The sequence below is a fragment of the Mucor velutinosus genome, assembly GCF_035048745.1.
Source record: "Mucor velutinosus strain NIH1002 chromosome Unknown tig00001569, whole genome shotgun sequence".
Taxonomy (NCBI): domain Eukaryota; kingdom Fungi; phylum Mucoromycota; class Mucoromycetes; order Mucorales; family Mucoraceae; genus Mucor; species Mucor velutinosus.
Genome location: NW_027041921.1, coordinates 1,327,309 through 1,341,878, shown reverse-complemented (window position 1 = coordinate 1,341,878; position 14,570 = coordinate 1,327,309). Strand labels below are relative to the sequence as shown.

Sequence of the window (14,570 nt, the reverse complement as noted above, 5' to 3'; positions counted from 1 at the left end):
ATTATATATACGATACTTGTTTATAGTTGGGTGTTTGATATTAGTATTAGTTATTCCATGATTTATAATATGAGCGATGATGATGGTGGTGGAGGTGATTGCGCTGGTTGTGATGGAGGCGATAATGGTTGCTGTTGACTAGCGGCCAATCTTTTACCCTTCAGCATGTTCTTTAATGCTCTCAAGGCAAACACAGTTAATCCAATGCCAGCCCAGTCTTCATCGTGCAAGTCCCGCAAATCACCCACTGTCATGATGTCTTGATTCTGTAGCTTTCTAGCCCATTCATGTGCTTTATCTGCTCCACGATGAGATGCTTGGGCACAATCTGCTACAAATACACCGATATCAGTATCATCTGAGTATTCTACATGATCATTGTCAGCACAAGAAACAACACTATAGTCAAATACACGTTACCATCCAAGATGTGGTTCACTAGTTTCTCGCGTTCTTCTTGTGAGTGTCCATTAACCAATGACATGGTGGACACTGTGTCGCTCAATCCGCTTTCTGACAAAGAGGTAGGGGACTTTAACTCTTCCAATTCTCGCAAGTTTCTCAAGGCATCTCGGTATCTGTTCTCTGCGGCACGAGCTCTGTTTTCGAAATCATCACATTTCAGTTCAATCTCGTGCACACGATCAGTAGCATGATTCAGCTCATCACGCGTACGGTCCAATTCGTTGCGAATGTCGCTTTCTCGTCTCCAAACAGATCTTCTCACTTGTTCGGCTTGCTCTGACTCGGTGGGCTTATCGATATCACGCAGAATGCGGTTGATTTCCTTTGTGATGTGATGTTGATACCGTTCAGGCAGCACTTGTTCTTCGATCATTTCACGCACAACTTCTTCGGCTGTATCTGTTTCCACATTAAAGTCGAATTTGACAGATAGCTTGTCCATGCCCTTGAATACGACTTGGAGAGTGAGGTGAACATTGTCTGGATCTGCAGCCAGCAAGACCACATCGGGCTCCACTGCTAAAAACGAGTGTTCCAAAATTTCCTGGGCTGACATACGTTCATCTTCGTTGCTGAGACAGTTTTCAATCACATTCAGCACCTCAGGATTCTGCACTTTTAAGAGACAAGCAGGTTTGATGCCCTTGAAGAGAGATAAAAACAATTTAAGCTGATGATGCTTGAGAATAACGACACTATACTTACAGCAGAGACCTTTTTGTAAATCTGTGCCGCATTTTTGCATTCGCCATAGGGGTATTCGCCTGTCGCCATCTCCAACAAACACATGCCAAAAGCATAAATGTCCACCTTCTCGTTGTAACCTTGTTCCTCGTACATTTCTGGTGCCATAAACTCGGGAGTACCAATCACAGTGTATTTTTTACCCAATTTCATTTCTGCTGTACCCATATCGCCAATCTTCACCTCGCCATGAGCACCGTTGATAAAGATGTTGTCGCACTTGATATCTCTGTGGATGATAGGAGGATTATGGCCATGCAGGTAAGCCAAGCCCTTCAAAATTTGACGAGACCAACGCTTGATGATTTTGAGGTTGGGCAATGGGGCCAGTTTTCGAATGTATTCACGCAGTGTGCCAGAGGTCATGAGCTCTGTGATAAAGACAAACTCATTCTCGCCATACCAAGCATCATGAAAGGCGATAATATTTGGATGACGGACAGACTTTAGAATTTGTATTTCATGCTCCAAATCCTTGTTGTTGGGCGATTGCATCGATTGCATTGTATTCCATGCTACCTCGTATCCTTCCTCACGATCAATGGCTTTGTACACTACCTTGTAGGCACCCTTGCCGAGCAGTGTATTCAGCTTGACATAGCGTTCGTTGGGAGATACTTCAACTACCTTTTCAGAGTCGTGAGAGCTGGACTGATCGTTAATTTCGCTGGGTGGCGGAAGCATGCCGTATGAGTTATGCTGAAATGATGCGCGCGTAGGGTAACTGTTGTATAGATCATCTAAGTTTTGCTGTTGGTTTTGGATGGTATCATTGGCACTAAATGATTGTGAGAGTGGTGCATAAAAGTTGGAATAGCCTTCGTTGGGTTTATCATCGAATTTGGAGGTTGTTGTTGCTGTTGAGCTGTCTGGACTGAAAGTTACGTGTAAGTTGTTGTTCGGGTCCAGCGATTGTTGCTGATTATCAAAAGACATGTTGTAGCAAGATAAGAGTTGGAGGGGGGGGGGGAAAGAGAGGAGACGTATTTGGATGATAGAAAGAGAGGGGAGGAGAAGTGGTATTGATAAAAATCTAGAGCTTTTTTTCTCTTTTTCTTTTTCACAGGAATTTTATCTTTTTATACGGCTTTTGCAAGATGAGAATGATACAAAATTGTGTACAGAATCAGTTCAGACGATTTTTTAATCAGATGCAGAAGATGGCGTTTTTCTTCAAAATGGATAAATGTGTGTGTGGGGATGTGGAAAGATAACAGAAAAAAGAAAGAGAAAGATTCAAAAAAGAAAAAGGCAGTTTTGTGTGTATCGGCTGAATGGCGCTTAAAGCTGGGCTTTGGTAATGAAAGTTTTACTATTGGTGTTAAATATTATTAATCTGGGCCAGAGATGATTAATACAGCAGTGAGCAAGCTCAACATGTTACATAATAGAATGGCTCTTCCTTCATTTCCCGCAGGCCCCTTTGAGTAAAATCAGGTTTGGGAAGAAAGATATATACTGTAACCTTCATCTCGAGTATTTTTCATTTCCGTCAGCACAACTGTACCATCAACATGAGTAATGCAAAAAAAAAAAATAACTCAAGCCAGCTCTTTAGTTTTTATTTTTCTTTGATAACTGCCACTCGGTGGATGATTTAATGATGACAATACATTTTGCAGCCGTAATAACTCGGATTCCGTGTCAATCGGCTGAGTTAGGTTGGCAACGGTGTCTCTTGTGGAAGGCGGCTGCTTGTCAGCAGTAACCAGTGAGTCTAACTCATTTTCTAAATCCTCATTCGTCATGCCTATCGTTTGATTGGATATCTCTTCATTGCCTATCGTCATAGCCTCCTCAACTTGTTTTTGATCTTCCAATGTGTCCTGTAACTTGTCCATCGTCTGTTCCACAGTGTCCTTCTCACTCAGTAACGACCTTAGTGTGTTTGCGCCCATATTAAATGCCTCGACTACTTGTAAATCGTTTTGGGATGTCTCTATTTTCAACAGGATCGTCTCCATTGTTTCCAATGTCTTGAATCTACGATCCAGAATCCCTTCAATTTGCTTCTTCTTTCGTAACATGTAGACTGCTTGAAGCTTCTGATTTTTCTCGTTGTACTCTCGAGTCAACTTTAAAAATCTATACATGGCATGGGTTACTGCAGCTATCCATCATTCATCGCATTTGCTACTCACTCTTCGCTCTTTGATTGTAGTTCATCCACCTGCTTATGCAATGTGGAACACGCAGTCTTCAAGTTGATGATAGCCTTGTCATTGTCTGTGATTCTGGCAGTTACTTTGACGGCTTCGTTTCTGTCTGGAAATTTGATGACTGTGCTACTGCTAGTTGCTGCTCCAAACATCTTGACCGCATCTGCAATTGCAACACCATAACAATGATGCAAATATCTGAGAATGACCCACACATCCAAACTACTCAACTGTACAATTGTCTCTTGATGGCAGGTTAGCGTTCCGTATTCCTCTCGAAACTCCAGAAAGGTAAATAGATTGTCTAGAGAGCTACATAAGGGTTTGCTGTAATGTCGTTGAAGGATTATCTTGGCATACTCTTGCACTGTGGGTAAGACAATGTACAAATGTGCTGATGCCTCGGGTATAAGCCAACGATATGGTGTATGATAGATCCATTGTAGCCATGTGAGCTTTTTGCTGGATGGGTTTGTTGCTTGGATAGGGTATCGTTTTTCATACTCTTTCTGGGTAATTAAGTCGTGTGTTTTTTCAGTCATGTCTTCCTATTCTCAAGCTCATAAATATCATCATTCACGACACACGCTCTGTATTACTCACAACGACATGGCTCAGTGAAAGAGGTTTGCCCTTTTTAGGTCGATAAAATAAATCTGCAAGCTCGTCTTTGTCTATGAAGCAGCTGTAGTCCTTTGTTGTCAAATAACCATGAAGATTGCAGTCCAAAATAACGGCTCTCCAGTAGTTTACATTCGCATCGTACCCATATGGATTCAAGATTTTGAGTTTGGAGAAATCAGAGTATAGTGATTGTAGACGATCTGTTGTTGTCTCTCGATCAAAATCTACATATTGTGAGGAAAGATGATCTTGTAGACGTGTGATCCTCTCTGTTAAAGAATTTGAATTCATGGATTCTAGCAGAAGAGAATATATTAGAGAAAGAAAAGGTAATCCATATTGGGTATTGTTCAAATAGGCCTATGAGCATTGAGGGATGCTTGTAGGGGCATGAGCTACTAAACATAATTTTAAGGGCCAAAGAATCAAAGGCAAGGCCTGCTTAATCTTCGGCTTTTTTTGCACACAGGATCACGCAATCCGCAAATAAACCCCCAAAGCTGCAAATATTTTACCTATAGGCCATCAACGCTCATTTTCTACTACACAGAATATCTTCCTGTTGTGAAGGCGGGTACTCTTTACCAGATAATTGGTAAAAAAAAAAAAAAAAAAAAAAAAAAAAAAAAAAAAAGGTCCACATGCTGGTGGTGGTTTTGACTATCGAAATACCAGACCACAATGTCTTGCTGTTATCCATGAGTATCACAATACGCCTAACATAAATAAACAGTCGATGCCTTGCTTTTGACAACTTAAATGCAAAGAGTCCATAAAGAAGCCTCAAAAACTGAATATTATTTATCATCAGCTGCTTTCAGTGTGTCCGCAACTATGGGCGTGAAATTGCTACTTTCCCAACTATTTCCTCGTAATTGCAAATAGCAGACAAGTAGATAAAATGTTGGAAAGCAGAGAAGTTGAACCGCTTGACCGTAACTCGCTTCGTTGTGGTGTGGTGATATTATCAGTGAAAGGCACTTACGTAGGAGATGTTTTATGAGTCTGGTAGTAGAACAGCCTCAACAAAAGACAGAATATAAAGGTTTCAACATATGCTGTCGCACAGTGCTGTGTATAAACGGTCCAATATGACTTGTAAATAGATTGAGTTGTAGTCAGGGCTATACCTTGGAACCATCGCTCACGCACCTTTTTCTCTAGTTCTTACGCTTTTCTCTTTGTCATCTCTTTTGAATTCTCTGAAATTCGCTTTGAAGGTAGCATGTTTCTTGTATACCAAATTTAAGGGACAAAAACGATAGTCTAGTTAGGTTTTAGGATGGATGATGAATTGCTGATTAAAAGCGAAAGATTTTGGAAAGAAGAAGACAATTCTGAGCAAAGACCAATGTATAAAACTTATTGAAAGCTGATAGTTGCAAGGGATTGCGAGTGGTAGATTGATGGATTAGGCGCTGGGAAACGTTGTAGTTAAACCCTTTTGGTTAAACCTTTATCCGTTATTATTTGGCATAGACTCAAAGCTGTGCGGCGCATTTGATTAAAGAGGAGAATAGCATGGCTGCTAGCGATAGTACTATTATGTCATTTGCCACCTACTTTCCATACGTTTCAAAAGAGTCTATTACTGTATTGCCTTTATGATAAAAAGGGCACTGAGTTTGCTAGCCGGCCCCACTACTAGCTGCCAAAATTAGTTTCAACTCGGACGTAGTCTACTCTAGATTGACCAGATTCTGATGGTTTTACGATTTGATTCAACTATTTTGACAGATTCGATTATATAAAATACGATGATCATCTCATGCTTCCTGATACATTCTTGATGTGCTTTTCAAGCCGCACCTAATGGTATTACGTAATATAGATTCTTTCAATAAACATATTGAACAATTTATGGAAATATGAAAAGAGGTTCTTGGTTGTTTTTAAGCCGGGGAATATACATACTTTAAATTGGAAGACTCATTATAATCGAACAAAGCAAGCTACAACTGTCTAGTCTCAAAAGCAAGATTCTCCAACATGTCAAGTATCCATTGATAATTTGAAACCAGCAAGTTAATATGGCCCTTTTCGTACGCTCCGATTTTTCAAATGCTTAGTTAAATGCATGCTAGTGTGGTGTACACATGCGGAAGGTCAACGGAGCTTCAATTTCTAATAATCTGAATGATGATCCACGGGATACCGAAATCTATCGACCTTAAAATTACGCGTTTCTTGATAGTAACCACCCCCTTCAAACTTACATGAAACTTGTAGGGAATTCAAAGGAGAATGCAATGGTATACATATCAAGTCTTTGGTGTACATTGCTCAACTGGTTTTTGATGAGATAAAATTTGCGATTTTTTGACTGTTTCCTAAAGATTAATCAGTATCTGTCATCAAAACATTATTTTAAGCATTACTAAACATTGTAGACCAAAGAATTTCCTGTCGAATGAGTTATTGCTTGAAGCTCTGGCATAACTCTATCATGAAATATTGACAATATTGTCCTGATCAAAAAAAGGTCACCCAATTTTTTCGCTTGCTACCACAGGCAGATTTTGAAGAAAAATTCATGATTTTACATAGCAGGGTGCCACAAAGATGACTTCAGGCGCTACCTTAGATTGATAGAAACATTTCGATTTAAGATAGAATAGTATGCTGCTTGCCCTATACAAAGTAGCTACGTTTATATAGATGTAGAGCATCGCATCAGAGTAAGCTATAAGGTCAACAGATAATATGAAGGGGTTTCGTGTAAGTGGAGGGTCAAAATGAAAGTAGCAATATTTTGATAAGATACGCAAGGGCAATCGGTAGCACGAGCTGCCACTGTGCAGGTTGGCTTTCACCGAAGCGAAGCGAAGGTAAAGAATCACCCGAAGCATAAACTTTCATCTGATTAGTGATCTTACATCAATCAGCAATCAAGGTTCTTCTAACATTTTAGCTATATCAACTTTGCGATATTAGCCAATGGCCTGCGACAGCGCTAGCCGTTTGAACGTAGGTTGTTGGTTTCCACCAAAGCGAAGCGTAGGTCAGGAAGCCACTTGAAATGTCGAATGGCTCGTATTCAATAATAAATCTCAATTTCTTATTGATAGATATAAATATGCATCCGTGTTTGATGGCTCACTCAATAATATGAGTACAGTTTTGGTACGCTTCTACGATTACATGGCAGTAGGCATCATTGTAGAGACTTTCCGATGTAACAATTTGGCCAAACGTTGGGAATATCAGTGATCTGTATCAATTGGAAGAACAAATATGCGTATTGAGCTATCAACCTTTAGTGTATTATGGATGAACATTTGAGTAGGATTCTAATAACTAGCGTTTTCGCAGCAACAAGCTTTCCTGGATGCACTGTCTACTTGATCACTTTGAATAGGCCATGCAATGAGGAGATGTCTCGTAGATACGCATGCTTTCAATGCAAACGACAGCAGGTTCTACACAACTTGGCGTTTACGAAGAGGCCAAGCTCCAATTGCTGCTATAGATTTGAAATTATCAAATGATTTTTGATACAAAAGATTGGAGCAATACACAACTGCCAGCTACTGTGCAACAAGATATCAGGCACACTAAAGATTTATATTCGCATGTAATGTTTGTACATTTTGACTGTTTTAGCAAACAATTATATATATATATGCAGTTTATACATGTACAATATGTAGGCACAGTAGTAACCACACATACACACATGGACATGACACGGATCAATTGCAATCCTATATTGTTTATTAATAGAAACGTTCTGAATGACTATTATGATAGTGTATAATAGGTATTAATTATGGTATGAAGAAATAATAGTGGTATAACATGCGAATATCTATCTATCTAATGCACGGTGGGTGTCGATTGTCTCTTGTACAGCCCTTTGCGGTAGATCGCCAGCGACAGAATAAACGTACACAAACAAGCTGATAAGATACCAATGAAAAACGTCATTTGATAACAGCCGGACCCATAGCATTCACCCGACTCTCCTTGTCGCTTGGATTCCTTTTCGTAAAATGTACCGAAAATGACATTGAATAACTGACTTCCAATAGCTGGAGCACACAATAGCCAGCCCCAATTGCGAGCAAATGCCTATACTCGAAGGATCAGCAAACGAAATGTAACACAAAGCTCCACAGACAAACCTTTGTTCCGAATTCACTGATAATTGCTGGTGCACAACCGAATGCAATACCTATCGATAGCGTGCGTGTGAGTGAATCAGTATATACAACACGACATCGCACTACAACATACCATATACGATGGCCGTCATGATGGTACATGAGATTAGCTCAGCTGCAGTTGATACAGAAGTAATAAGATAAGTCATGGACATCACCAGACCCATTGCAGCACACCAAAAGAACCATAGACGGTGTACCCCAACTCTCCTTTGCAGAATATCGCTCAATGTACCAAACACAGCTCTGGCCCCGCAATTAGCGATGCTAAAGATAGAGACATGCACATTGCGAACATGCTGTGCCTGTCCCAATGAAATATCTGCTGGCGATACGGACAGGACCAATTGACCCAAGTTGGCTAAATACACATACCCCAATCCCAAGATGACAAGCAACGCAAAAGCAAGTGAGAACCCAACTGGATCAGTGAAAAATGCAATACCAGAGATGCTGGGTTCTTCTTCAATTCTGATATCTGGTTGATATTGATTTGCCATCTTTTTGATCATGGAGATGTTGTCAGCAGACACAATGACATTTTTAGAGATCAAGGGCCTCTCTTCCCCGTCTCCTTCTTGTTCCTCTTCCTCGTAGCGTGTAGATGAAGTACTGAAACTGCTGATACTTTGCGTGTAGGTGTGGTAATTGAGATTGTGTGTCACTTCATCTTCCTGCTGTTGTTGTTGTTGCTGCTGCTGTTGTTGCACAAGGTCATTGGGTACTGATATCGCTTCGGATTTGTCAACAGGGCCCAAAACAAATGAACCAAACAATGTCACAATGAAAATACATGCACCTACAAAGATCAGGAAATCAAATGTACTGGTGTCTTGCTCCCCATGGCCGTCTTCTGCTTGTGATTTGAAGAAATGGTCATTGATTTGCGAAAAGATCAATCCGCTGATACCCAAGGAGGCGCTTGTAAGCCCCATACTCATGCCTCGATGAGATTTAAAGTTGTGAGCCTAGATAAACAAGTGGTTAATATGATGGCATGATGCGGTAGTAGGGCACAATTGATGTATTGCTATGTTTGTTACCTGAGAATCCAGAGCGCACAAATAAGAAGCAGCACCAGCAGCACCGGTGCATGCCAAATAAATAGAGCACAACATGTAATGGCTCGACAAGTATCCTGCATAGGTCTGGGCTAATAGAAACAATCCTGTAAGTGCTGTAAATGCGGATATTGCCAAGGTCCTGTTTGAGGCGATTGTTTAGCTTCACATTCTATTCATACCAGGTCAATTAGATGCACATGCCTTCTAAATCCAAGGGTCTCTAGCAACCAAGCGCACAATGGGCCCGAGAAGGAGACACCTACAAATGTCGCTGTGCTGACCATGCTGTTCTCCACACCATTCCAATGAAAGCGGTTCTTCAATGAGGTGCCGTATGTGGGGTAGATGTATTGTGGTCCAGATACATTAGCTACGGCCAATGCTGTAATGAACGAAATGGCAAGCCATTTCTTTGATGAATCAAATGGAATAAGCGTCATCTTTTTTTTTTATGTTTATGAAAAAAGAAAAAGAAATGGGGAAAAAAAAAAAAAAAAAAAAAAAAAAAAAAAAAAAAAAACCACTAAATGTTGCCTTTAATAGTGGATTGGATAAGGGTGTTTCTAAACGCATGATTGGTTTACTCCTTTTATACTACAAAAGATGACTCTCATGCGTACAGTAGGTTTAGCTGGCAAACTGAGCTCCACGAAACATGCATTAGTAGTAGTAGTAGTAGTTGTTGTTGTTTATTGCAAGTAAAAAGTGTTTATTTCTCTCTCGCTCTCTTTGATTTAAGCAGCATCTTCCCAATCACGATGTACTCTCTTTCTACCATTGTTTGTACCATACAACATATCCGCTTCATCGCCTGTAGGCGTACCACCAGGCTGTTGTCCTTGCTGTTGCTGTGCTTGCTGTTGTTGATATGCAAAGCTAGACATGCCAGCATTATTGTACAACAAGGCACTCATGGTAGCAGGATCCATATTCATTGAACCAAACAAGTTGGCGGGATCGAAATTAGTAGGTGTATTAGTAGAATAAGGCTGTGGTTGTTGCTGATGATGTTGCTGCTGTTGCTGTACTGTGGTTGTGGTTGTGGTTGTTGGGATCCCAAATAGTTCCGTATTGTTTAAAAAGTTGGGGTATGCATTGGTAGTGTTGTTTGAATTATTAGAATTATCTGCGGTAGTAGATGTAAAACTAGTCTGTGTATTAGTATAGGAACCGGCAAAGGTCTCTGTAAAGGGTGCTGCAGAAGAAGCACCGCCGCCGCCAGAAGGGTAGTTTGTATTGGTATTAGGTGCGTTGCTGGTACTGCTATCAAACATGCTGTATATTCTGCCATCACCAGGCCCACCAGCACCACCAGGCGTGGTCGGGTTGTTCAGATCAAAGCCCATGTTTCTTAGCAACAACTGATCCATGTCTCCACCGCCCTGAGTTGGCATATTGAATCCCATTAAACTGGTAGGGTCGTTCAGAAACATGCTGGGTTCCACCATCATGCCCGAGCTATTATACACACTGTTGTTGGGTTGTTGCTGTCCTGCAGCATTGGCTGACGAAGAGGGTTGTTGAGAGAGGGTTTGCTGTTGAAACATGCCAGAAGCGAGTTGCGAAGGAACACGTATGGTTGACGACGAATGTTGAGATTGAGGTGAATTCATCATTGTGTGCTGTGATTGTACAGAAGGTGATATAGAACCAGAATAAGACATCGTCTGTGGTTGGTGGTGATGTGGGGGCTGTTGTTGTTGCTGCTGCTGCTGCTGCTGAGGTGGTGGTGGTTGTGGTGCTTGATGTTGATGTGCTTGTGTATGATGAGGATGATGTAGAGGTGCTTGATGGGATGGTGGCTGATGCTGGTGTGGTTGCGGTTGAGACATCATGTGTTGCGACTCAAACACAGCAGGATGGAACACAGAAGAGATGGATTGTTGGTTGATGGAGTCCTCATTGACAGCAGGCAAATCACTCAATTCAGATGACAGACCATTCTTCTTCAAGAAGCCTTCAATGCTCTCGATGATTTCGCACACTTTGACCATGTACATCAATGGCGACTCCTTTAGCACACTGGCAGTAATGATTAAATTGCGTTGGGCCAAGCAAGACACCTCCTTTTCGTTTGAAAGTGCATTGACTTGATGAATAGTGACACTCGCAATGATGCCATCCATGGCGTAAAAGAACTGGCACCAATTCAAGCTGGAAGCATAGATACTGAGCATGCGCGTAATGAGGTTGGCAGACTTGGTACAGATGTTGAGAGACAGCAGAGCAACGGGCGTGGCAGTTTGATCTTGCTTTGGCAAGAAGAACTTGTGCAGCATGATCCAAGTGGTTTGGTACTGAATGTTAAGAATGAGACACGCTTCATCTCTGAAGGAGCCCGTCTTTTGGAACACAGTGGATTGGTCATCATAGTGCAGATCTTGAGGTAACTCACTCAGCCAATTGGTAAGCGCATTTTCCAGCCTGGAGATGGCAGACAGCAGCGATTGACCCGACTGTTCAGAGGGCAGATGCTTGGTGATGTCCTTTCGGATACGCATCAGTTTGATAGAGTACACTGTAAAGTGAATACGATAGCCGGTCTCTTCGTCCTCATGATCCAGGCGCACAGGGTAATCCAGGTCGCAATCTTTATCATCCACCATGGTAGGACGGTTGGATTCAAGAGCAGCACATAAATCAAGCCAGTAAGCAGACCACCACAATCGCTTGTTGGTCTCACGTTGATTCAGATCAGCCGACATATGTTCCTTTTTGTGAAACTTTAGATCCTGAGCCATACGGATAGCAAGGCCAATGTACAGATAAGCCAGGCTTGATCTTTCACTGCTCAATTGATACATGTACAGGTTCAAAAGAGCATGAATGGTAGTGGGACTACTGATATCAAAGCATTTCTTCAGCAACTGACGAGCGTTTTTAAAGTAGACTTCGCCCATGGTGGTTTGCGAGTTGCCGCCATTGGCATTGTGATAGATGCAGCCGTGCTTTGATACCCAAGCGTTGATAGAATTGGTTAAAAGGGGGTCCAGTCCTTCGTCTGACAAGTACTGCTGCATGAAATGGTCCTTGTCCACTACTTGGTAGGCCAAAAAGCACGTATGATAGCATGTGTGCATCAAATTATCAAGCACTTCCTTGGGCAAGGTATCTTCGTTGGATTTCTTTTCTTGCAGAATCTTTCTGGCTTCATTATCGTCTACTTCCCATAAGCGCCCTCCTTTATCGTTGTTGTCCATCATGCCTGCATCCAAATAACTCGTTGTGCTGCGTCTGCTGTTGTTGCTGCCTGCACTGCTTAAATTGGCTTTTGTTGGCTGCTTACGAGCACCTACAAATGGGTTGGCAGAGGAAGCAGAGTTCGATGACGAGCTTTCAGGATTGAATAGACTGGTGGTGGAATCATTGTTGATGTTGAGTTGACTGATGCCGTTGAGCAAGATGCGGTAGAGATCAGCTACACTGGCAATGTTGGTGTCAATTCTGAGGCCAGAAGGCGAGAGAGATAGTTTCCAGGTAACTGATTGATCAGAGGAAGACGAGGAGGAGGTGGCCAAAGCCATGTTGTTCTGACTACCATCCGTCATCATCATGTTGGGCGTGGAATGGCCTGAATCCATATCATCAGGGTTGGCAGTTGCGGAGGTGGATGCAAATGGGTGTAGGTTGTTCTTCATCATGGCGAGTTCTGATTGCATCTTTTGCATTCTTTCTTTAAGCTCTTCTACATGGTTACCAAGTTGATCGAAAGCGTGTCCATCTACTCTGCGGGGAGGCGTGGCATAGCTACAGGGCAAACCTGCAATAGCGCAACGTCCACACGTTGGCTGCACGAAATCACACTTGACCTTCTTTTTGCGACAACGAATACACTATAGAAACATCAGTAATCCCTCTATGCGAATGGCGCCTGCCAAACTTACTGCTAAGCTGGATCTGGGTCGTTTGGGTCTTGCTTGTTCAGGCTGTTTCTGCTGTTGTGGTGAACCGCTGTTTTCGGGTACAAATACAGACGACATGAGGGTTTGACGTTGAAAATGAGTTGTGTATTAAAAAAAAAACTTTTTTTTTTTTTTTTCTTTCTGTTTCTCGAGACTGGGAGGCAAGTTTGTAGCAAATGAAACGTATTTAAGCTTTTTTTGTAATGACGAGGATTTGTATGGAGAAAGAAACAGGAGGAACAACTGAGAAAGAAGAAAAGAGAGAGAGAGAGAGAGAGAGAGAGAGAGAGAAGAGAGAAGGTAAAAGAAAGATTTGAAATGGTGTGTGTGTATTTTTTGTTTGCAATCAACAACATGAGTGATTTGAAACGACGATGCAGCAGCAATCAATCAACACCGTCTCTACCGGTGCTATCATCCTTTTACTAGGAACAAATCGCGTTTGAATTGAGTCATCCGCAGAGAGGGTGTTGAGTTGCGGATCTATAGCATGGATGGTGAATGAATCGCTGGCCATGTAGCATCGATGGTAATAATCAACATGAACGAGCCCATTTTAAGGTTCGACTAATAAACGCCAAGGTCCTATCCTGTATAACGTTATCACCAAGAACCAATTACACATCGATAAAGGTGCAAAAAAACCAAACGAAGTTTGCATGTATTAGCCTTTAGTGGCATTGTTGTTGATCTTATTATAAACTTATCATGTTGTGTTCAATTGATAATTCCAATCACATGGCTAAAACGGTGTGTTCGCTACTCTTTTACTTGTTCATTCAACATGTAGACTAACGCCTCAAGGCGTGCATGTCTACAGGTGTTACACGCTCCAGTTGAAACCAACAAGCACGCACATCAACAAGTACAAAAGCCAATTTACATGTGTGTTTCCTCACCTACCCTCATCAATCCCTTCTTCGTTCTCTTCTTGCTCTCTATTTCTTGACCCGAATGAGCGAAAGGGAGCTTCATTACGGAAAATCACATTACCGAAACCCCGTATGCAGTTGAGTAATACAACTGTGCATCTCTTGATAACTCGCCATGACTCACTCTTGACCGTATGAGATGTATATGTGTGCCAGCAGTGATATCCCACTGTAGTATATACCTAATCTCTCATTGACAGTGGTCTTCTTGCATTCGCGTTATTGACATGCGCGTAAAAGATGTGTCAGGGCAAGGCACGGTATGCCAACATCAAAGGCTCGACTGGAGTGGGTGTGGCCCTCGTAAAGTCATAGCCAGAAGCATTGCTGGAACTTCCTGCTCTCTACCAGCCTTTCATCTCCATGGTAACACTCGTCTGGCCGCATTTTAGTCTAGCATACTTTTACCTATCAAGTAATTAACGGATGGAATGCCTAGAGGAAATACACCTGGAAGATGAGGTTAATCTGTTGATCTCACTAAGGATACGATGGTGCAAGCCAGATTAAAGCCCGG

At 41.8% G+C, this 14,570-nt stretch overlaps 4 protein-coding genes across 4 annotated transcripts; all 4 read right to left on the bottom strand.

The window, feature by feature from the left end:
• Positions 1–62: 62 nt before the first annotated feature.
• Positions 63–2,145, bottom strand: ATC70_012620 (uncharacterized protein; the record flags this gene model as incomplete). Its single annotated transcript, XM_064831791.1, has 3 exons — positions 63–367; positions 421–1,108; positions 1,171–2,145. The coding sequence occupies 3 exons, from the start codon at positions 2,143–2,145 to the stop codon at positions 63–65; spliced, it is 1,968 nt and encodes a 655-aa protein (XP_064678071.1).
• Positions 2,146–2,750: 605 nt separating this feature from the next.
• Positions 2,751–4,283, bottom strand: ATC70_012619 (uncharacterized protein; the record flags this gene model as incomplete). The annotated part of the gene is made up of 3 exons (XM_064831790.1): positions 2,751–3,294; positions 3,351–3,916; positions 3,972–4,283. The coding sequence occupies 3 exons, from the start codon at positions 4,281–4,283 to the stop codon at positions 2,751–2,753; spliced, it is 1,422 nt and encodes a 473-aa protein (XP_064678070.1).
• A 3,525-nt stretch (positions 4,284–7,808) lies between these two features.
• Positions 7,809–9,659, bottom strand: ATC70_012618 (uncharacterized protein; the record flags this gene model as incomplete). The annotated part of the gene is made up of 5 exons (XM_064831789.1): positions 7,809–8,063; positions 8,117–8,166; positions 8,229–9,123; positions 9,199–9,358; positions 9,421–9,659. The coding sequence occupies 5 exons, from the start codon at positions 9,657–9,659 to the stop codon at positions 7,809–7,811; spliced, it is 1,599 nt and encodes a 532-aa protein (XP_064678069.1).
• Positions 9,660–9,953: 294 nt separating this feature from the next.
• On the bottom strand, positions 9,954–13,199 carry ATC70_012617 (uncharacterized protein; the record flags this gene model as incomplete). The annotated part of the gene is made up of 2 exons (XM_064831788.1): positions 9,954–13,052; positions 13,104–13,199. 2 exons carry the CDS (start codon positions 13,197–13,199, stop codon positions 9,954–9,956), a joined length of 3,195 nt encoding a protein of 1,064 aa, XP_064678068.1.
• Between the last annotated feature and the right edge of the window lie 1,371 nt (positions 13,200–14,570).